General features: G+C 36.5%; 1 protein-coding gene across 3 annotated transcripts in view; it reads left to right on the top strand.

The window, feature by feature from the left end:
* The window catches only part of KIDINS220 (kinase D interacting substrate 220), a 74,056-nt gene extending 52,219 nt beyond the window's left edge, over positions 1-21,837 (top strand). Inside the window, exons 24-30 of one of the 3 annotated variants that reach the window (XM_065834341.2) lie at positions 1,168-1,394; positions 5,848-5,958; positions 6,827-6,883; positions 13,246-13,386; positions 15,166-15,264; positions 16,479-16,727; positions 19,432-21,837. In XM_065834341.2, the coding sequence (XP_065690413.2) occupies positions 1,168-1,394; positions 5,848-5,958; positions 6,827-6,883; positions 13,246-13,386; positions 15,166-15,264; positions 16,479-16,727; positions 19,432-20,703 (2,156 nt within the window). In that variant the 3' untranslated portion in view covers positions 20,704-21,837. The remainder of the gene's footprint in view (positions 1-1,167; positions 1,395-5,847; positions 5,959-6,826; positions 6,884-13,245; positions 13,387-15,165; positions 15,265-16,478; positions 16,728-19,431) is intronic. The other 2 variants (XM_065834339.2, XM_065834340.2) reach the window with 2 other exon arrangements.

Below are 21,837 nucleotides of genomic sequence, written 5' to 3'. Positions count from 1 at the left end.
AGTCTCCTACTCTGGAGACATTCAGAACCCGCCTGGACACCTTCCTGTGTAACCTCATCTGGGTGTTCCTGCTCCGGCAGGGGGATTGGACTGGATGATCTTTCGAGGTCCCTTCCAATCCCTAACGTTCTGTGATTCTGTAATTTTGAATAACATCAGTAATATCCTGTAGAACTGAAACCAGTGAAACAAAGCAGAACATCTCCATTTGATGTACACCTCACTGGATACCTGTGCACTTGGTACCTGTGAGTTACTTTTTAGTCTGCTCTAGTATGATATTTAAATTCATCCTAGAGGGATTATTGTGTATGTGCTGTGGCTGTTAAGCAGTTATCTTTACTTGCTTGTAGTCTCAAAAGATGCAATTGGGTTCAGGTACGTTATCTTCTGAAAAAAAACATTAAATGTTCTGCCTGCTCGCTGCTGCTGTGCATTGCTGTGACATGTGTTGTGGTGTTTCTTGTCCAGTTTTAGGGAGGCTCTAGAGTAAGGTTAAGGCATCCTGACATTTCCACCCATTAAGACATGCTAAAGCTTTGAAGAAAACCAGAACTTTAAATTTAAAATAGGATCCTTATGAGTCTTCGGTATGACAGTGTTCTAGGTGGGAATGGAATTCAGGTGTTAATAGTTCTCTTTGCTTGTCTTTTCTGTTGTGACACTTTTCTTCAGACCTCAACTGGAATCCTTTTTCTTCCTACTTTGTGAAACTTCCTTCTCTGCCCCTGATAGCCACAGTGGGGTGGCTTGACATTGTTCCCAAGCTCTGTCTCTTTAATCTCTTCAGAAATAGTGCAGGTCTGACTATCACATCAGATGTGCTCACCGTCGGAGACATACTTGGCGTGATGTTTTCCTGCATTTCTTCCCATTTGTGTTGGAACTCATAACTTGTTCTCTCTGGGAGAGAATGTTGAGAGGCATTTAATATGCTATGTAAATTTACGCAATAAATTGTCCTAACTTTCCAAAAGACCCCTATGTATATATGATCCTCGATAAATCAACCGTATACAACTGAAAGTGACATTTGATGTTCTACTTGATGAGTTCTGATTGGAGTTAAATCCATAAAAATGTACTGTAAGAAGCTGGTAAACAAATCAACACTTCTTCAAATATTTCAAGCAAAATCTCATTCTTTTTTACCTTTTTATTTTTCAGATGTTCGTGCTGCAAGAGATCAGATGAATATGGGAGGCCTTCCTTATCCCACATTGCCTTTACATGAGGCACCTGCTAGAGCAACATCTCTGTTCAGTCAGCCTTCATCAGCTTGCTCCTCTACAACCTCTTTCAATGGACCTTTCAATAGCGGAGTTTTATCACCGCAGCCTCACAGCAGTTACTATAGTGGTATGACAGGACCTCAACATCCATTTTACAATCGGGTAAATAATCGAGAACCAATTAACACTCCAGATTTAATCTGGTAATATTGCAGATGTCATCTATAAAATATTAAAAGACCCATACAAATTTTATTTAGGAATGGAGAAAAGTCCAGAAGTCAGTACATTTCACAGTAATGTTCGGTCCCTGTAGTCTGAGGGAGAAAAGTGGTAAATTGCGTCAGAAAAACAAATTACACAAGGGGTAAAAAAAGGTCAAATGATTTTGAGACACTGCTCAATTGTAGGATATTGCAGGTTCTGGGTTTTTTTTGTTTTTTGTTTTTTTTTTTAATTTTATTTTTACAGGGTAAACTGTGCTCAGTCGTTACACACTTGCTCACAGACACTGGAGGGGATCCCAGCTTTTTCTTGACAACTTGGGTTAAAACATACAGAACCTCAAGTGGGGAGCTACATCACAAGAATCTATGTCTGTCTTCCCTTTTGTCTCTTTTTAAAGTTACTCTGGGATCTTTTCCCTAAACCAGTGTTGCACTAGTTTAAAGAAATTAACATAAATTGCATAAAACATGCGTTTTTGAGCTATTTGTGGGCCTCAAGAAACATAGACCTGGGCATGGCTTACTTGACAATTGGATGAAGTACTTTACTGTATAGTCGGATCAAGTCTAAACTTTCTCTTTTTGTGGGATGTATTCAGAATTTTAAACTTTTCACTTTTTTTCTGCAGTACTATGATGAAAAAAAGAGTAGAAAGCTGATACGTCATAGCTTACTTCTATATACAAGAAGTGGCCTCAACTTTAAGTAGATTTGACAGTGGGTAAATGTTCAGGCTAGTAAGCTGGAAAGAAAATTGGGTTATTCCTAAATCATTGTTTGTTAACCAAGGCAGAAAAGAATACATGTAGCACAAAACTGTATACCCTCAATACAGTGATGATATACTGTTTTGTTGAAAATAACTTAAAGTGACATATACTTTGAAGTAGTCCAACACTGTTAAATGCTTGTCACATGAATCTTCATGCTGATACTAACTCAGCTTTGTTAAAGTGGGTGTTTAATTGGAAACCCTGGTTTTGTGTCTGTGTTACTGTACATGACAAGGTTTAAAGTATGGGGTGATACACAGTTGACACTTGTATGTTTTTGTGGCTCTAATAAGCGTTACAAAAGCAATTACTGGTGAGTCATAAGCCATTCATACAATGACTATTTGTTCATTTGTATTATGTGCATACACAGACTTACAGGCATGCTTGCTTTTTCCTTTTTGCCTACTGAAGACCATAATACTTCGGTTTTGGCCTTTCTTTCTGGAATTTTATACTGCTCTTCCAAGGTATAAGTGGTTTTAGTGTTCCACACTTTCAAATATTGACAAAGAGCTGTATTCATTACTTTCCTCTATAAAGGTGCGTCTTGAACACCACATACTGAGATAAGTAATGAGAACCTACTAGTGGAAAACTCAGACTGAAAGGCGATTTCCTTCAGCATGTTCAATTGTATTTCACTTCTCAGGTTTTGGTAAAAATGGTGTTTAAAAAAAGAACAGCAGTAGAAGACCAGGCTCTCCCCAGTAGAAGTTTCTGAGAGAGATCTTGGATACCTGTATGATACAAATGGGTTCAGATGCTTCTATGGAAATCCCTGAATTTTATGCAAAACCACCCTAAATTCTAGAGATAGATGCCTTACTCTGACTATTAAATGTTTTGTGTCCTGTTGTCTTTAGGTACTCATTCGTGGATGGGAAAAAAACTCAGGTGGTTTATTTTTAGGAAATGTGAATTCTTTATTATGTATGTTTCTGCTTTGTTCTTTGGATGTTTCTAGGTTATGGACCTTGAACTTCCAGTGACATAATCTATTCACTTTTTGTTTAAAACCCCATCATCTCTCTGTATAACTGTAAAGGAAATATTACAGTCCTGTTTAGCTCTCAGTATAGGACTACGCTAGACATTTACATTTTACCACTGTCTAATGGCCTGGCTGCAAGTTGGCTTCAGGTTCTGCTTCCCAAAATCACTGCAATCATGGATCATTGTGGAGATCATTTTTGTTATGGGGAAGGTCAGAGCAGTAGTCCAGTCCAGTTGAGATTTCCTGGGTTGAAACTAGAAACTGTGGTACATGAAGACTTCTTATTTTGCAACACAGCGGCAAATTCTTAGATACCTTAGAAAAATAACAAACATCATTGCTTATGTTTTATAAGCTATCTGCAAACTTGGAGAACAGCTCTACGCTGGTTTAGACCCGACATGGGCTTATATTGATCTCACGTTTTCACAGTACTGCTCTTACTGTACTTCAAAGGAAGGTTGAGTCTGTAGAGTTCCAGCCTATAACAGAGAATTGATCCCACAGCTGGGAAGCAGTGGAGTAGTTGAAGGGTGCTGAAGGCATAATTAGAAATTATGAAAAAAATGTGGGATAATTGCCTTATTGGGCCAGTTTTTTCATTGCTTTGCAGTTTGATGACTTGCAACCAACAAACAAGTGCTCCCTATGTGTTTCAGAGGATGGTCTCTGCAGTGAGAGCTTGGCACTTGAATGCTGTACAATCATTAAGCATTTCATGCTTGGGGGTTTTCCACAGGGTTTATGCTGTTAGTGGAAACCTGAGGCATTTAATTATGTTAGGAATAACATGAACTTTTTTTCAAGAGAGTTTCATTTCCAGAAAATGCCAGAGAAACTGTGCCTTATGACCTTGAAATATTTGAAGTCAGTCAATTTTCTGAATCATATTGTACTAACCAAAAAAAATGTAAGACAAAGTCAAGGTGTTGGTTCTCCTACCTGTTTAAAACCAAACAAACCAAATTTCCTGTTTATACTAATGGTTACAATGCCTATCCTGCAGCTTCATATGTTGGAAGAACATATGAAATTTTGGTTTTAGTTGTGTGAAAGAGTGTGCAGAGACTACCTCTAGCAGCTAAGAATATGGAACCATTTTTATTTTCCATAAATCACCCAAAGTTGTAGCATATGCCGTCTAGGTAATTGATGTATGCAGGAATTAAACTTGAATTTCTCAGTTCATTTACAGCTGCTGCTAAATGGAGAGGTTTTTTTAGTCCTTACTGACAAATCCAAAGTGGAGTATTTCAACAAATCTTACTCCTCCCTCACCAGTTGACCCTTGAGTCATAGAATTATTTATACTGAATTTGGTGCAGTAGACTAATCAGAATCTTGTCATGTGCAGAAACACAAACCAAATAATAAGTTCTGTTTTGTTAAATAGCTGCATAATACAATTTGTTAAATAGCTACATAATACAATTTCGAAAATGCATCAGAAATCTGCTATACAGCCGTTGTTTGGAGAAATCTAAAATGCTGTATTGCTTTCCAGTATGTTGCCTTAAACGAGACTTGATAAGGAAATGAAAATCTTTATTTCCAAACCAAAGTAGAATTCGCAGATAGGTCAAAGCAAAATTTCACAATATTAGAAAAACGGTTTGTACTTCTTACCTGGATTACCACTTGTGAGCGTCATAACTCTCAAATGCACACTCATCCATCTACACACACACACACACTTGATTTTAGCACTTGAAAGACTGGAGCATAAGGTGTCATTTGTTCCAATGGAAGCATGTTTGTAATCTGGAGATCTCAGTCTCTTCTAGAAGTGACTTTATTAAAAGCCTGAGTTCTCATTTGGACCCTTTACACTGATAAGACTTGGGAAACTTGGGTAGTGTTTGTTTTCTTGAAATCTGTTAGTAAAATTTCTTGAAATTTGTTAGGCTTGGAACCTCTTTGCAAAAATCATGGTTAGAATTAACTGATATTTGTGAAAAAACAAAAAAGTATCTCCATTTTAAAAGATGTTTTTTCTACTTGTTTTATAACAATTGTCCTTTAAAATGGTATTCATATTGAACAACATGCATTAACATATTTCCAACAAAACAAACTCAAATGCTGTCTGCTATAAAAATCCATTTATAGATTTATAAAATCTAGGATTTGTGGAAGCCTTTGGATTGCTTACCACAAATATGGGGAGTTCCAGTGATGCTGTTATGTATCAAACATTTTTTTTGGTACAATTGTCTTGGGTATTATGAAACTTTGTAAGTTTTACTGAGCATGCGATTTTGAATTTAGCAGGTCAGGGAGAGTGAAATTACCAGAACTATCCATAAATTATCCTTTTCCCGCATTCACAACAGATGTTAGAGTGTAGCTACCAAACCCAGTGCAACTCTGTTCGTCCAGAAAACCCACAAGAGCACCGCTTGGCTCTAGGGGGACCAGAAGGGGATCAGGGAGTTTGAAGCTTTTGATTGAATTCTATTCAATGCAAAAAGTAAAGACACGTACTAGTAATTGTTATTTTCACTTTATTAGACTCAACTAGAGGATGTGTTTTGTTGAAATAATTTTTATTTTGTTATTACATTTTGATTTGTGTAATTGTTTGTCCCTTTTTTGTTACGTTTTTTTTTTTCCATAGCCATTCTTTGCCCCATATCTTTACATGCCAAGGTATTACCCTGGCAGTTCTCATCTCATCTCACGTCCACCACTAAAAACGAGTTTGTCCAGAGATCAGAACAATGGCCTAGTAAGTATTTTGAAGGGTAATTCGAATACTAACCTAGACAAAAAAATATACAAGTAATGAAAATGAAGGTTATTAATGATGATTCACTATTACATAAGTACAAGCTCTGTATTATAAATATTTTAAGCAAAGGAGTTATTAACATGTAATGTAAAATGTATTTTGTTTTAACTTCAGAAATTCCTTACAGAGGAAAACCTCTGTTCAGATATCAAGATTAGAGGACTATGACCTGTAATACTGGCAGGAATATATTTTGATGAAAATATCAACTGTAATGTAGTAAAAATATGGATATAATGTAATATTAAAGGAAAAGAGTGATACCTGTATCTTTACATTTTTTTTAATCATACGAATTCTGTGCAGAATATAAAATTACATCCTTTAATGTTGTTGAAAGGTCAAAGTATAAAGCTAAAAGGAATAGTTTAAATATTTAAGTAAAACAAAATGCATTTTACATTAAGTATACGTCAGTTGTAGCTTGGTTTTGCAAGTACATATAATTCAACTTTACCCATTGAAAAGGAAAAACAAGCAGACTTTTCTAGCTTCATATTGAATAATAAAAAATTCCTATTTAACAGTATTTGTTTTACTGGCAGATGGCTGTTCAGATGGAATTAAGAACTAAGGAAAGCTAAAAAAGTAGAAGCCTCACTTGTCAGTCACTTTTATTCTAAGATATTGATACAATGGGCAAAGCTATTAAAAGGTGGTAAAATCTTTAATTACATGAAGAAAACAAATATGTTTCTGTTGAATTATATATTGTTACGAGATCATTCGCATTCACTGTTTACTTCATATTTTTTGTTGAGCCCTTGATCATTTTACCCAAACCATAATATTTTGTTGTTGTTAGGATGTTATCAAGGAGGATGCTGATGAGGGGCTTCCTTCACCCACAGACCCCTCAATGGTAAACGAGTAGTCATGTGGTGTGGAAATTTTAGCATCTCATTGCTTTTTCAGCAGTAATGAGTCTGCATTAATCGTAACTGCAGTTCACTAACACTGCATCAGTGGCTTTGGTGGGCAAATAGAGTAGTTGAAAACTAATGTAGTTTGTGAATGAATTTAAGAGCTAATATTTCACTTATAAGATTTATTATATTTTTCCCTGTAGTTCTCCCCTTACCTTTCTCCATAGCTGTGGTGAGCTTCCGGTAAAAACAACGTTGTGATTGCTGAACAGAGTGAAGAATGACAGCTGGTCATTCAGTGCTTAGATTTTAGAATGGAGTAACTGTTTTTCCCGCTTCAGTTGTCTCTTTCACCTGATCCCTACTTCTTTAGTTGGTGGCATAAAGCTATTGCAGTTAACACAGCATAAAACAACTTTTGATATATGTATTTTTTTTTTTAAAAAAAAGCTTATTCTTGAGTCAGAATGCTAACATACCTTTTCAATTTGTTTTATCTTAAGTATTCACACAAAAATGTCATCTTTATGGGGATCTGTTTTAACAGTAGCTGTGGGAATTGATGGAAAAATCATTATTTATTACCAGACCAAAGAGGTTAATATAATTACATCATTCTCTTAATACTTGCTGCTGATAGTTGTTGGCAACAGTTATAGTTTGATCTTGGTTATTTTTTCTTCTAATAAATCATTGCAAAAATGGCTTGCCATTGTTGTGCAATGGAAAAGAAAAAAAAAAAAAGAAAAAAAAGGGAACAAACCCACACAAATTACAGAACTGTATTTAACTGCGCATAACCTTCACTGAGCACCCATGTATGGGTGATGAGAGGGAAAATGTACCCTGAAGTTTGCTCCCCCAGGTCATCAGCTACCTTGTGTGAAGAGATGACTTTGGGGTAAGCGTTTCTTGTAGTATATTTTTGGAGTTGCTGTTGCTGTCTCTGCATTTGATTCCTTATCTCAGTATCCCATTCTTTTCCCAGTCCTTTGTAGCTTGTCAGTGTGAGGAGAAAATGTAAGGACTTTTGAGAAAATGGCCGGAATGTGTGTATCTCTGAGTGTGAGGAGGGACACAGGGCTGGAAAAGTGGGATTTAGTCTCAGGGCAAAGCAGTGAATGAGCTCCAGGCCTGGACCTGATGGCTCCTCTGCTTGCTGCTCTCAGCGTGTATCATAAGCGCACACAGGCTGCAGTTTCAAGCAGCAATTTAAAAGATGCACGTAAGTAATGTAGTCTCTTGGCTGTAGGTAGGAAAATACAGGAGTTAGAACATTAAAAAGAAACTTTGTTTGGAATAACAATAACGGAGGATTTTATTAGACCTGTTTTTGAGTTTAATTTGTACAACTGCAAATCTGTGTAGTACAGTGCATCGAATCATACACTTTTCTAAGACTTGGAAATATTTAACCTACAGCGTAAATCTATAATTTTGGATTTTTAAAAGTCTTTTGGGTGGTTTATGAGAATGTTGTTAGTCAGAATATGATATTCTATGTGTCTGACACGATGCCTCATCGGGGTTTCATCTCTTCTAAAAACCCTTCTTTTGTAGACTTCATTGAAATTTCTTTGAAAGGAAACAGTATTATATTTGTTTTAGCTACTGCCATTATCCAGAGGTGATGGGTATAATAATTTCTTCCAGCTATTTAGGTAGCTCCTAATTGATGGGTCGCTGGCACTATATGAATGACACAGCTTTTACTTATGAAGTGGATTGGCGTATGCAAAGCAATGAAATCAGCTAAAAAACTGTACAAAGTAGTTAATGAACACCAAGTTGTGTAATTGGTTTGATTGAAAACAAAAGGAGTGTGCAGAATCAAAATTGTCTTTCATGTGTATCTGGCAAGGAGCCAGAAATGTTCCGGTTTTACTTTGTGTAAAATAGAGAATAGTCGTTATTTTGAATGTTTTAAGCCTTACAGGGTGAGCCCTGGTTTCTTTGGGAGTATCTTCTTCTTTTGACACAGAGGATCATTGCTACTCATTGCAGGAGTTGGCAGAGCTGTGTTCAGGATGCAACGTGATCTGGTTAAGGGCCTGGGATGTTATCAGTCTGACATTGGAGTTGATAAGAGTTCCGAAGTTTCAGATCCTCATCATTAGTCTTGTAAAATCAGTGTAAGTCTAGGTTAGCTGAGTGGAAATCAGTTGTATTTTGAGAGCAGTCATTCTGTAGCAAGAATTTTGCTTCTGCCACCTTCTGTATTTGGATTCTGTTGCTGGTAAAACTTGTCTATCTCAGCCTGTAGGTGACTGTTCTTTACTAAATGGAATACGGTCTATGTAGTTGTATCAACATGAAAGTGTATTGCAAATTTTAGGGTATTGGCTTAAATCACTGATGAAAATAGGCTTAATATGTCAGCTGTTGGACATCTCTGTTGGAGACAAACATGCTTTTCTGCTAACTTTACTGTGCAAAGGATTATTTCTGACAGGAACTGCAAAAACTTCTGGAGTGCTGTTTTGAAGAGTTTGTCATTGGATTGTGAAATTAACAATATCTGCCCATAGCATCCCCTGTTTCGTTAGAAATCAAACCAGCATTAGCAGTGGTTATCTGTCATAAACTTAACCGTGTGCTTTAGTTTGGATTGCTAAATATGACTTGTTAGGATGCAGCTTGTTCTAATATAATTACTTTGTTTAAGTACATATTTTTGTACTGCATTGAAAAGATAACCCCTTAAGGTGTAGTACATGTGCTTTGAGTGAGAACTAACGTGGCCTGGAGCACATCGTGTGGATAAACCTGCAATACTGAAGAAACTGGGAGTGCTTTTCAGAAGTTTGAGCATGAATGAAAATGAGTGGCGTGGGAGTTTTCTTATATGGATTTTCCAGGTGCTTTTATGTAGCATTTTTTTTGCTTCAAGTATTTTTTCTTAAAAGAAGAACCTTTTCAGTTCTGTGGATGGTGGTGGTTTGCTTTTTGGGAGTGGGGTGGGTGTGCTTAGATACAAGATACCAGTTGTTTCAGATGCGTTGGTGGTATAATGTGATATTGAAATGGCAGGAGAATGTTTGGTTAAAAGCAGGATTTTCCATCAGAAAAAAAAAGTAAAACTTTAATGCAAACAAAATACAGCAAGTGTCACTTCTTTACAAGTGCAAAACACAGTAGTTTGCTCATAGGAGAATAGTATTTGTATAGTATATGCTCAATGTATATTCTGAAGCTCTGTCTTAAAAGTTCCATCACATTATGAAAATACGCTGTTTCTGTCCTAACACTGATCTCCTCAGCTTACCTCAAAGCATGTTGTCTGTGTGTTTGACCTTTCTGATGTCACTTTCAGCTGTCATTTCTTTTCGTTCTGTTTTGTCCTGTTCTCAAAGCTGAGTAAGTCTGGGTTAAGCAAAATCAGGCAGGTACAGCCACTTTCTGTCAATGATCATTCTCTTATTTCAGAGTCATTCCAGACGCTGTCATACTGGCGCTTCACGCTGGGCTGTCTGTAAACTAATGCTCATTACTAGCCTTGAGGTTTGTTTTGACAAGCTGCTTTTAGCTTTTGCATGGCAAATACTTTTCAGACTAATGTTCTCTAAGCATCTCTAACAAAACCACTAAGGCTGAAAAATGTGTCAGTTTAAGTACAGTTTTAATTCACTTACGTGATTACAATATCCCTAAAGCTATTGCATTACTTATTCTTCAGAGGGTGCTTTTTATAAAGAATGATTTGGATTAATGTGCAGCTATTTCAGAGAGTTCACACTTTAACAAAAATAGTCTAAATATTTTAACGCTTCTCCATATTTTTTTATACACAGAAGAGTTTCTAAACTAACTCTTAATGCATGCAGAAAGAATGACTCGTTCTTGATTGCTGAAAAATATTTTGATCTGGAGGAGAGCTGTTAAATAAGAAGTGTTTAAAACTTTTCTTCGTTTATTTGCACATGTATGAGAGATAATGTATTGAATAAATGCAGAGAACAAAGGCAATTGCTTACACACATTGGTTAGGGATCGACTATTTCAGTAGTGCCACAATGTAATTTTGGCTATAATAGTTTTTTATTTTAATTGATAAACTTTCTTTAAAAAAATAGTTAAGATTGGGATTTACTTAATATCCTTTCTTTGTTCATGTGTTAGCAAACTCATATCAATAATAGTGTGTTGATGGAGAAATACTAGACAAAAGTGGTGTTCTGAAGAAAAAAAGTGATTTTTTTAAAAGAGGAAAAATAGAGATGTATATAAAAACAGTATATGATAAATAGATTATGGATGAAGCTCTCTCCTGTCATCTTCATCAGTTCGATGGTTGGTGTTATATCCTTAACATGAAAAAAAGTTTAGCCGTGCTAAAACTCACACTTCATTAAGACCTAAATGTCTTCCCTTAGATGCATAATGTGATAACTAATTAGATATTGTAGGCACCTAATTAGGGAGACATTGCAGAATCTGAAAAGCAACTTTGTCCTCAGAAGGAACACCCAGCCCTGACATTAGGTGCCTAGACTGTCGTGGAATTAAAATGCTTAATTTTTATAAAATAGTTTAGGTAGACGATCTACTCAGAAAATGGGATGTAACTTTTGTTTAGTGTCCAGCTGACACCATATTAAAAAAAAAAAGTCAAAGGAACAAAGATTAGTGCCCCAGCTCTGTTTCCAAGCAAGTGTGTGAATTGTGAGACTGACATATCTCCCCCCCAGCCTCCTGTGATGTTCTGGAGTGAAGTTGATAGTTTGCCAGTTTAAAGTCCATTTCAAGTACATCTGGCAGAGAACTCTGGGGGATTTACATGTGATAGCATCTAAAGTTTGAAACTCAGAATAGCTTGGGTGCAGAGCACGCCTGCCTCCCCAGATCAGGGTATCTCTGGTAACAGTAAGTTAGAAATCATTCCAAGGTGAAATTGTAGTTGATAATGGGGTTTTGGGTTGCTGCCTTGGAATTAATAGTTAAATAAATTCTTATTAAATATCCTGGTTTAGATAATTCCGATATGATTAATGCAATTCTGTGTGACAGTCCTTGGTTTTCATAAGCATTATATTTGTGTCTATTAACTTATATTCTGAAAGATTAAATAACGTTGAAGTAATTAAATAAAAACACCAAAAAAAGTATTGCAGCTATAAAATTGATCTTCAATAGTGATTTGAGGAATATAGTCAAACTTGATGAGCTGAACTCTGAATAGTCAAAATGCCCTTTTACATCCCCAGGTTTAGGCATGCGATGCTGAGCTCTGAAGCTTTAGAAGCTCTTTTGCATCCTCCCAAAATGAGCTTGCTTTGGTGCTTCGTCTACAGCGCAGAAACCAAAACCTGACATTCAGAAAAAGGGGAAGGGGCAGCCTCCCTCCCAGTAGGAGGGAGTGCAAGTATTTCATAGCTGATAAAACTGCTTCTGATTTTGCTTTTAGGAATTTGGAATCACTAGTGTGACTGTTTAGAGCAAGGATGTCAAACTCATTTTCACCGGGGGCCACATCAGCCTCGCGGTTGCCTTGGAAGGTTGCCGTGAAAATGAGTTTGACATCCCTGGTTTAGAACTTTGCACTTTGCTCCTACTAAATGCACAGGTCCCCATCCAAGGAGGGAATGTGGGGTTTTTTTGAAAACATACACTGTCTTAGTATGCTTATTGCCTGCAGGTGCATTTGTTTTGTTTTTCCACACTTTCTTTGAAATTTCCAAAAGCTGGCAACATTAACCAGACAACTTCTTTGTTACAGATCTGAGTTGTGAATAGTTTCTACCTAAGTCTTGCCAAAGTTTGAGATATATGAGGCATCCTCACAGTGCCTTGGAGGGCAGTGCTGCACACTGTGGTGCACAGCCCCTTGGCTGGTCTTGCATAAATGGAGCTGAATGAACCGCTGGAAAATGGACAAATGTTGCTAAAATTGCCCATTGAATCCAAGTCATTGAGGAATTAAGTCTTAGACCTTCTTTCTCTGATACTAAACCCAAAGTTTTGAAGACAAGAAAATCTAAATCGTATCTGCATTATTTAAAGACGAACAAACAAACCCCAAACCAAACTAACTACTAAAATCAGGGAGAAACTGAGTAGAGGTACATTTGAAATTGATTAACCCTTACTTAATATTTCTGAATTTTATATTGCTTTTCTCAAATAACATAGGCAAGACTCAAGATGCTGTGGTTTTTCTCATATAAATACCTATAATAAATATTTCCCTGTATATAGATATTCTGTTAGCATTTAAAAATGCCTGTGCATTCTTATTCTCATCCCTTAATTTTAAAATGTAGTTGAACACTGCTTGATTTGTGTTAGTGTATATTGTGAAATTGTAGGTGTACTGAATATCTGAACAGATCTTAGGTGCGTGTTTTCTCCCTTCTTCCAGGGAGCAGGCACAGGATCCACCGCAGGAGCATCCCACGTGTCTCTGAGCACAATGAGTGTGGAAGCCGTGTGCGAGAAGCTGAAACAGATAGATGGTCTGGACCAGAGCATGCTGCCTCAGTACTCTGCAACTATAAGAAAGGTATCAGCTGGATTTCATTAATGTATTTGGTACCTAAACACGGAGATACAGGAGAAAAAGAAAATATTGAGTTGCCTCTTTTCTTGAAGATGTTTGTTGAAACGCATCAAATGTCCGAACAACATCATAACTTCTATACATGCTAAGTTTGGAGGATGTTTTAATACAAGCATATATTTTTCAGCAGAAATACTCTCTCTCAAAAAGGAAAAACAGGCTCAGAAATAGAAATGATCATGAGACTGGTTATTTTGAGGAAAGAAGTACGAAAAATATTTCCAGAATTGCTGTGTGTAGATAAACAGAGTTGCAGTTGTGTTCGATATCCAGGTAGCAACATCCCTTTTTTTTTTTTTTTTCTCGAAAAACTGGCACATCTCTTTTAAATGAGTGCTGAAGATGGTTCCATTTCACTCTTATCACATCACATATATGTATATGCTTCAGGAAAAAGGCCACTGTGTATTTTTCTGTTACTGCCTTTTTTCTGAGACATTAGCACAGAATCATTTTTGCCTTTGTTAATTTTTTTCACCGCTCTGTGTGCTCCTAAAGAAAGAAGGGGCAAATTTGAAGGTTGTCATTAGTGAATGTTTTTGCCAAGCTGATGTTGTCCCTGTACCTATCATATCATAAAAGATACAGGGAGGATGTTGATTCAAGGATTAAGGGGCAGGTTTATCATAGGAAGCTTCAGCAGTGTTACTTAAAGTAGTAAGTAGGGTGTCAGATTGCAGCTCATTAAGAGAAAAAATTCCAATTGCTTCAGTAGCTCTGGAGTGCTAAAAGAATGTGCTCATCCGTTATCTCTAATGAGATTCCTCTTATTTATAGTCTTAAATTTCTTGCTACAAATGATATAATGTAAAAAAGGAGGAAAGAAAATGGCTCAGCCTGGTCTTTTTCCTGGTTTGATTGTGACCATCTGCTGGGATATGGGCACAAAACCACTGACATCCCTCAAACTGAGGAGATCTTGCAAGTTGGGTCTTCTGTTTTGTGGCTACTCTCCTAAGACGGTTCCTCTTTTACATTCTGTCCATCCACTGACACATGGTATAAAAACAAAAACTTCTCATTGTTATGTAATGGAAAAGGTTCTGGATTGAATTTTGGTGCTGTTGGAAGTTGAGCGCTGTATAAACGTGCCCAACGTAAGAGTCACCTTCCTGGAACACGGACAGTGGTTGGGTACTTCTGTGTTGATCTCTGAATGATGATGAAAATTGGCAAGAAGTCTGGTCTTCTGTGCCCGGGTGTTTCTGATGATGGGAGTTGAGTCAGCCTGTATTTATGCCGGGAGGGAACTTGGTAGAGGTAGCACTTGATGCCTCCAGCCAGGGGTCAGAGGATGCCTGGGACTTAATTGTCTGATTGTCTTCAGATACTTGGGCATCTGCAGTCAGTTTGTGTTCTGAGTCTGAGAAATCCAGGCAGATGAATGTGGTTTATTGTCTGTGAAATTTTCTGCCACTGATATATTGTTTCCTTATGTCTGCTTATAGAACACATTCATTGCCTTTCATATACACATTTTTGAATGTGGTTTAATATTTTCAATTTTTTCATGACACATAGATTCTTCCTGTCCATCATCAATCAAATATTCTTTTATACAAACACATGTTTATTATATAAGATTGGACTTAAGAGTGATGTTGGGGAATTTCACTGGTAGTCCCCATCAATATATTTTATTTTAATTATCTTTTTAGTCTGTTACTGCCATGCCATAAGTCTTGTACTGGTAATTCACATTATTTAGTTTTATTGTTTTAGGCAAACATAAATGGTCGTGTCTTGGCTCAGTGCAACATTGATGAACTGAAAAAAGAAATGAATATGAATTTTGGTGACTGGCATCTGTTCAGGAGCATGGTAAGACTTTCTCTTCAGTATTCAGGTCGTTATAAATCAAAATTTTTCGTTATGAATCTTATCTTTTTCTCTTTCCTGTTGCTTTCTTGTTATTATCACCTTTAAGATGATCAGTATCATCTTAAAACATGGATGCATTTATTTCGTTACTTTGTCTTTTTGTCTTGAGCATTGTAATGAAGAACTGGTTGCCGATGGATTTGCCCCTTCATTGATTGTGAACTCTGAAGTTTTGCTGCTTCTTTTTCTAAGATCTTTTTCCTGTATAGGTTCCTTTTTCACTTTTTAAATTTACCTATGTTAATGCAATTAGGAGAACTTAATTCTCTTTGAAGCCTCTGTCCTTCTGTTAAAAGGTAGTCAGGGAGTTCAAAGGACAGGGTGTTTGAAAAAGATGGACCCACTTTCAAAGCAGTAGTGATTTCAAATCGGGTCCATCTTTTTGAAACACACTGTGTATTAGTGCGAGTAAGTGGACAGCCAGGCTGTTAAGACATGCATGGCACAATTGCATTAGCATGATTCTGAAGAAAATTAAACTAAAAATCAAGCCAATGAAGTAAATGTACATTATTATATTGGCACATACTTGTATAATGTGAGAATGCTGCATTGCATACTATTATTGAGGCATATGTATAGATATCTCATTTCTCCCATTTCTCTCCTCCCAGTTTGAGAGTAAATGACGGTTTTACAGTGAGGGTTACGCAGCACAGAACTGTGTTTTCTCTGAAGTATTTCAGTATATTGCCAGTTCTCTTTCTGAAATTACAGTGTCTCTCAACTGCTAAATCAGTCTTGAAAACACTTGAGAATTAAAAGGTGACGTTTGTTGTTAGATTCTGGTTGATTAAGCTATACAATAGAAGTGTTTGGTTTTGCTTTTAATCAGAATTTATCACTGATCTTGTTTTACATGAAGTATTTTGTAGCATATGAATTCTTTTAAGGGTCTGAGCAGTAATAAGAATAATTTGTAAATACAAAAAAAATCTTTAATATTTAAACATGATTTACAGTAAAGAGAGTGAACGGAGTACATCTGTGAACATATTTTACTTCACTTTTCAATGACCACAACCACATATGCAAGTATATTTTTACAGTTGTGAATTCCTTGTTCCTATTTTTAACACAATTCTTCTTTAACAATTTTGAGAACATTTTCTATTTATATAATTACATTCATACTGTCCCATTTTTGTGTTAAGGTACTTGAAATGAGAAATTCAGAAAACCAGGCTGTTCAGGAAGATCCTCGTGGACCGGCTGAGCACGTTACCGCTGCGATGCCCCACAGTGAACTTACTCGTCGTCCTGGGCATAATGCTGAGTTGCCTCACACTGAGCTCACAGGTCTTTCTGGTCAAGCTCCCTACACACTTAACTTCAGCTTTGAAGAACTCAACACAATTGGTCTTGATGAAGCTCCTCCACGCCATAGTAACTTAAGTTGGCAGGTATTTAATAGAGAAATGTATTCTGCTTGGTTACCTGTAGAGTAAAGGGTTTTGTTTCGTTCTTAGATACAGACGGGTCAAGAAACAAGTCTACTGTGTGACACTTCAGGTACTTTCAGTTCTCAGTCGTGGCAAAAACAAGTTTTGCAGAGATGTAAACTCTAATCACACTCTCTGAGTTGAAGTCTTTAGTCTTTGCCATCTGAAAACTATTCATCTGTTCGACTAATCGCTCCTCAAAAGACAGAAAAAAACAAAGCTATCATGCTTTTCTCACCTTGCTTAGGGTGGCATCATGTAAAATTTGTATTTATCATAATATTCAGACTTTGTGCTGAAATATTGTATCTATGTGCTAACCAGATGTTATGCTATTCAAAGAGCTACAGATACATTTATTAGTTTTTTCCAGATGGGCAGCTACAGTGCTCTATGACATCAGAGCCTTGTCCTGGCAATGCATTCATAGACTTGAGAGCTGACATCTTTCTCTAACTATAGTTTCTGCTATAGGTTATGGTCAATTTTCTTTTGTATCTAATGAAATCACTTGAAAAGTGTGATTTTCTTTTGTCATTTTTAGGAAATAAGACAATTCAGTTGGTATCTAAATAGTGAATAGAATAAAAAAAAAAAAAATTTACATCTTTTTAATCTCTGGTTTTAGAAGACTAAATTAGAAAATCTTGAAGATGCATCAAAACGGGAAGACCCCCTAAAATACTCGTATTTAGAATTGTAGCTGAAAAGACGTTTGGGATGTGTATCCCAGAGATGGAGTTCTGTCCCAGATACTGTTGTGTGTGTGTGCATGCTCACTTGGATGTGCTTGTAGGATCCTGATTACCCTTCCTGCCTGTTTTCAGCAGAGGAGTATCAATATTTGTTTTTCAAAACCCAAGTGGCATGACTCACATTTGTTACATTGTTTTTGTGTCAAAAGCGCAGAAAGAAGTACAAGAAAATATTTTTTAAAATGCTCTTTAAAATGCAAGTTTAAATAAATCGTGCTTCTGATGCCCATGTAGTTATCTGAAGTTAAATAAAAAGAATGAGAAAGGTAGTTTGTCCTTAAGAAAACATTAGAATTTGCCCGTTGGAATTTTTACAGTCGATATTGATTAAAAAAAAATATTGCTACTTCTCTGTAAAAAAGGAGTACTCCTGGAAATGCACAATAAAATCAAATAATTCTCTCCTGGAAGTGAACAATAGAATCAAATAGTTCTCTTTTTGATGAGGAACCATAACTGCTGTGAGTATAGGTAAATAGTAGTGAATATGCGTAAATAATCAAGTGTTAATATTTCTGACATTCTTGCATTTTGGTTTAGGCATTGAATTGCTTAGGTGTCATGGCAGATAGAAATCACTTAAACACCATTTTCCTTTAGTTAGTCATGTTTAGCTGTTTCCCAGTATATTCTAGTTTATATACAAAATTATTGAGCTTATGGAAAGCTGTCAGTAATACTTGTTTAGTAATATAAAGGGAATAACAGAATGGTAACCTGCAGATCTTGTGTATATTGCTTGGGGAATTATGAACATCTTCTGAGAAGGAAACATGTTGGTTTGCATTGCACCTCAGTGCAGAATGAGAAAAAGATGATGAAAAGAAACAAGAGAAGAAGGATGCATATAAGAGCAGGGAAAAGGGAAAAGAAAAATAGAGGTCGAGAAAGAGAAGGATGGACCAAGAGCATATATCTGTATGATCAAACAATTTGCAGTGTTTGAATCCACACATTAATTTTCCTGCTTATGTTTAGCTTGTTAAAATTACTGGAGCCCTTTTAGTTTTTTGGGTTTTTTTTAAATAATTTTTTCCAGTATTATAGAAGGGCAGGTTTTTGACACGTGGTTTATTTTCAGTGTTACCCCAAATAAGCCATAATCCCTCAAAAGTCTTTCAAAATTGATCTCTTGTACAGTGTGAAGTTGGGTAGGTTTCCTAAAGTATGTACTGCTTAAGGCAGCGCCTCAGCTCTGATGCACTGGGCACTGTACATCTTTTGTTTGATGTTAGTGAGCAGCCTGTAATATGCATGACACAGAACTGTGTGTTCACCCACAACCCACTCTTCACCTTGTTCAGCTGTTTGCTAGACCTTGGTTCTAGAATTTAATAGATGGCCTCACATTCTATGCTTGAAGAGTTCCCTGTGTGAACACTAAAAGTGAGCAGAGGTGGTGGCAAAGAAGGATAGGTCTGAGAACTGGTTTTGATAAAATTGGCTATATGCAATGGAATTGTGCCAGAATACATTGAAAAGACCCCCATCCTACATATTTCAAAGTGGTTTTGAGAAATGTTCAGCATTTAGGTGAACTCTTGCTGTCTTTTTAATATAAAATGTTAATTTTGTAAATGCATAAAAATATATTAGAAAAGGCTGTCTTGACACACAAATGTAACTGTTATATGCTCAAAAAGAGCCTCAAATGCACTGGATAAAATGCTTGTTTTGTGGAAAATGGGCTGTGGGGACCAACAGTAAGAATACTTGCGTGTGATTGCATGTATATGATTATAGTATCCATATTTTAATGATAGCATTGACAATTTCACTGGCATAATCAGTTCACAAGAAGAAAGATCATTTAAGCACATACTTTATGCTTTGAGTTATTTAATTTAAAAATATGAGTAAAAGTCAAATAGTTTGTTTAACTATTTTCTCTCTTTTTTTTTTTTTTTCAGTCACAAACTCGTAGAACTCCAAGTCTTTCAAGCCTTAACTCTCAAGATTCTAGTATTGAAATATCAAAACTTACTGACAAGGTGCAGGCAGAATACAGAGATGCATATAGAGAGTATATTGCTCAAATGTCACAGCTAGAAGGAGGTGCCAATTCTACTACAGTAAGCGGTAGGTCCTCCCCACACAGCTCAAGTGCTTTCTATATGGGGCAGAGTACATCAGGGGGCTCCTTGCATTCTAGTGCTGAACAGGAAAAAGGAAAAGATGGTGAACAGAAACAAGATGATGGAAGAAAGTCCTTCTTGCTAAAAAGAAATGATGTTGTTGATTACAGTACTTCAGGTGTTTCTACTAATGATGCATCTCCTTTGGATCCTATTACTGAAGAAGATGAAAAATCTGATCAGTCTGGTTCCAAGCTTCTCCCAGGAAAGAAGTCTTCGGAAAGAACAAGTATCTTCCAGGCTGCAGATTTAAAGCTTAAGGGAGTTACTCTCCGGTATCAGAAACTTCCAAGTGATGAAGATGAGTCAGGAACTGAGGAATCGGATAATACTCCACTTCTGAAGGAAGGTAAAGATAAGAAAACAGATGGCAAAATGGAGAAGCAGCCCAAATCTCCAGAACATGGATCTGAACCTATTAGAACCTTCATCAAAGCAAAGGAATATTTGACAGATGCCCTTTTGGATAAAAAAGATTCATCTGATTCTGGTGTAAGATCCAACGAAAGTTCTCCAAATCATTCCCTCCATAATGAAGGAGCAGATGATTCACAACTTGAAAAGGCAAATCTCATTGAGCTTGAAGATGATAGTCATAGTGGAAAGAGAGGAATTCCGCACAGCCTTAGCGGCCTTCAAGATCCAGCTGTGGTTCGCATGTCTATTTGCTCAGAAGATAAGAAAAGCCCTTCTGAAAGCAGCTTGATAGCAAGTAGCCCAGAAGAGAACTGGCCAGCGTGCCAGAAAGTCTATAATTTAAATAGAACCCCTAGCACAGTAACCCTGAATAATAACAGTGCTCCAAATAATCGAGCTAATAAAAATTTTGAAGAAATACAAGGTTTGGGAGATTCACCTCAAATTATCCTGCACCCTGGCTCGGGTTCCAATTCAAGTGCTGTTCAGAATGAGAACCTGAAGAGTGTTGCACACAAGCGGAGCCAGCGTTCAAATTACAGCAGGCTATCAAAAGATTCATCAGAGCTCCACACTGTTAATGCCTCAGAAGGGGCTAGTTTTGGAGAAGAAAGAGAGAGTATCCTGTAAAAAGCAGCCAGGTTAAAACAGAGTATGCCCACGAATTGTAGCTTGCTTGGAATTCTTTGTCAGTGTGTGGTTACATTAAGCTCTGTAGTTTAAGCTTTCAGTATTGTAATAGAAGATCTAGATTATTTTCAGTCATTTTCTTGTAGAGAAGTAATTTTAACAAGAAGCAAATTACTTCAGACCTTCCCCCCCGCCAAACAAAAGCAGTACTCGTCAGCATGGAAAACCAATTATTTGTTAAGATACTGTGCAAAGGTTTGGTCAGGGGCAGATGTTACAGAAGTATGGTTTGATTATTAAAATTATTGAAATTATGATGTGATTATACTCTTCTGTTGGAATATGTATTACTTATCCCTTCTAAACATTCCAGTTACATCTGCATGCTTGCAAGTAAAGACTGCATCTTTGCCTCTTGACGTAAGAGACTTCAGAAGTTTTAAGTATTGCAGCCTCTGACACCCTTATCAAACTTTGCATTAATTAATGGATTAATGTGTGCAACATATATTACATATGTTGAAATCCGAGTGTTAAGATACCTGTTTGGCTAAGTGTGCAGTTTTACTCTCTGTATGTTCAGTGATTGCTGTTGACTTTGTGAACTTTGGGTAGAGTGGTGATCAGGTTTGTAAGGAACATTTGTCTTCATGTGTCATTGGAATTGGCAGTTATTTATAAGGTAATACCTTCTCATTGATGTAGTGGATCCATTATTTATTATAGGTACATAATTTTACAGTCAGTGGTCTAAATATTTGCAACCACCTGAGCTACATTAAAATATGATAAGGGTAAAGTATGAACGTGATGTCTGACGGTATGGAGCATCTGTAGCTGTGTGAGAACTTTCCTTGGTACAGTGTTTATCATTTGGTTAGAGAAAGAAAAATAAACAGTGTTTGCCATTTTAAAAATAATGCATACTTTTTGGAATCTCATCAGAGCTGTATGCCAGCTTCTTTATTCTGAAGTATAATGTTTGAAGATTTTTATGTCATCTAAATAATGTGCCTGAATGTTATTGTAGCAAATACTTGTACTGTCCAGTGAAATATGCATGTTTTTGAGGAAGAATTGTTCAAACTAGACTCTGGTAGTACAAAGAAAATAAAAAATAAATCAGCATGTTGA

Source organism: Patagioenas fasciata, chromosome 3 (genome assembly GCF_037038585.1).
Source record: "Patagioenas fasciata isolate bPatFas1 chromosome 3, bPatFas1.hap1, whole genome shotgun sequence".
NCBI lineage: Eukaryota > Metazoa > Chordata > Aves > Columbiformes > Columbidae > Patagioenas > Patagioenas fasciata.
Note: the sequence above shows the minus strand (reverse complement) of the source record. Positions and strands in the feature narration are given on the sequence as shown.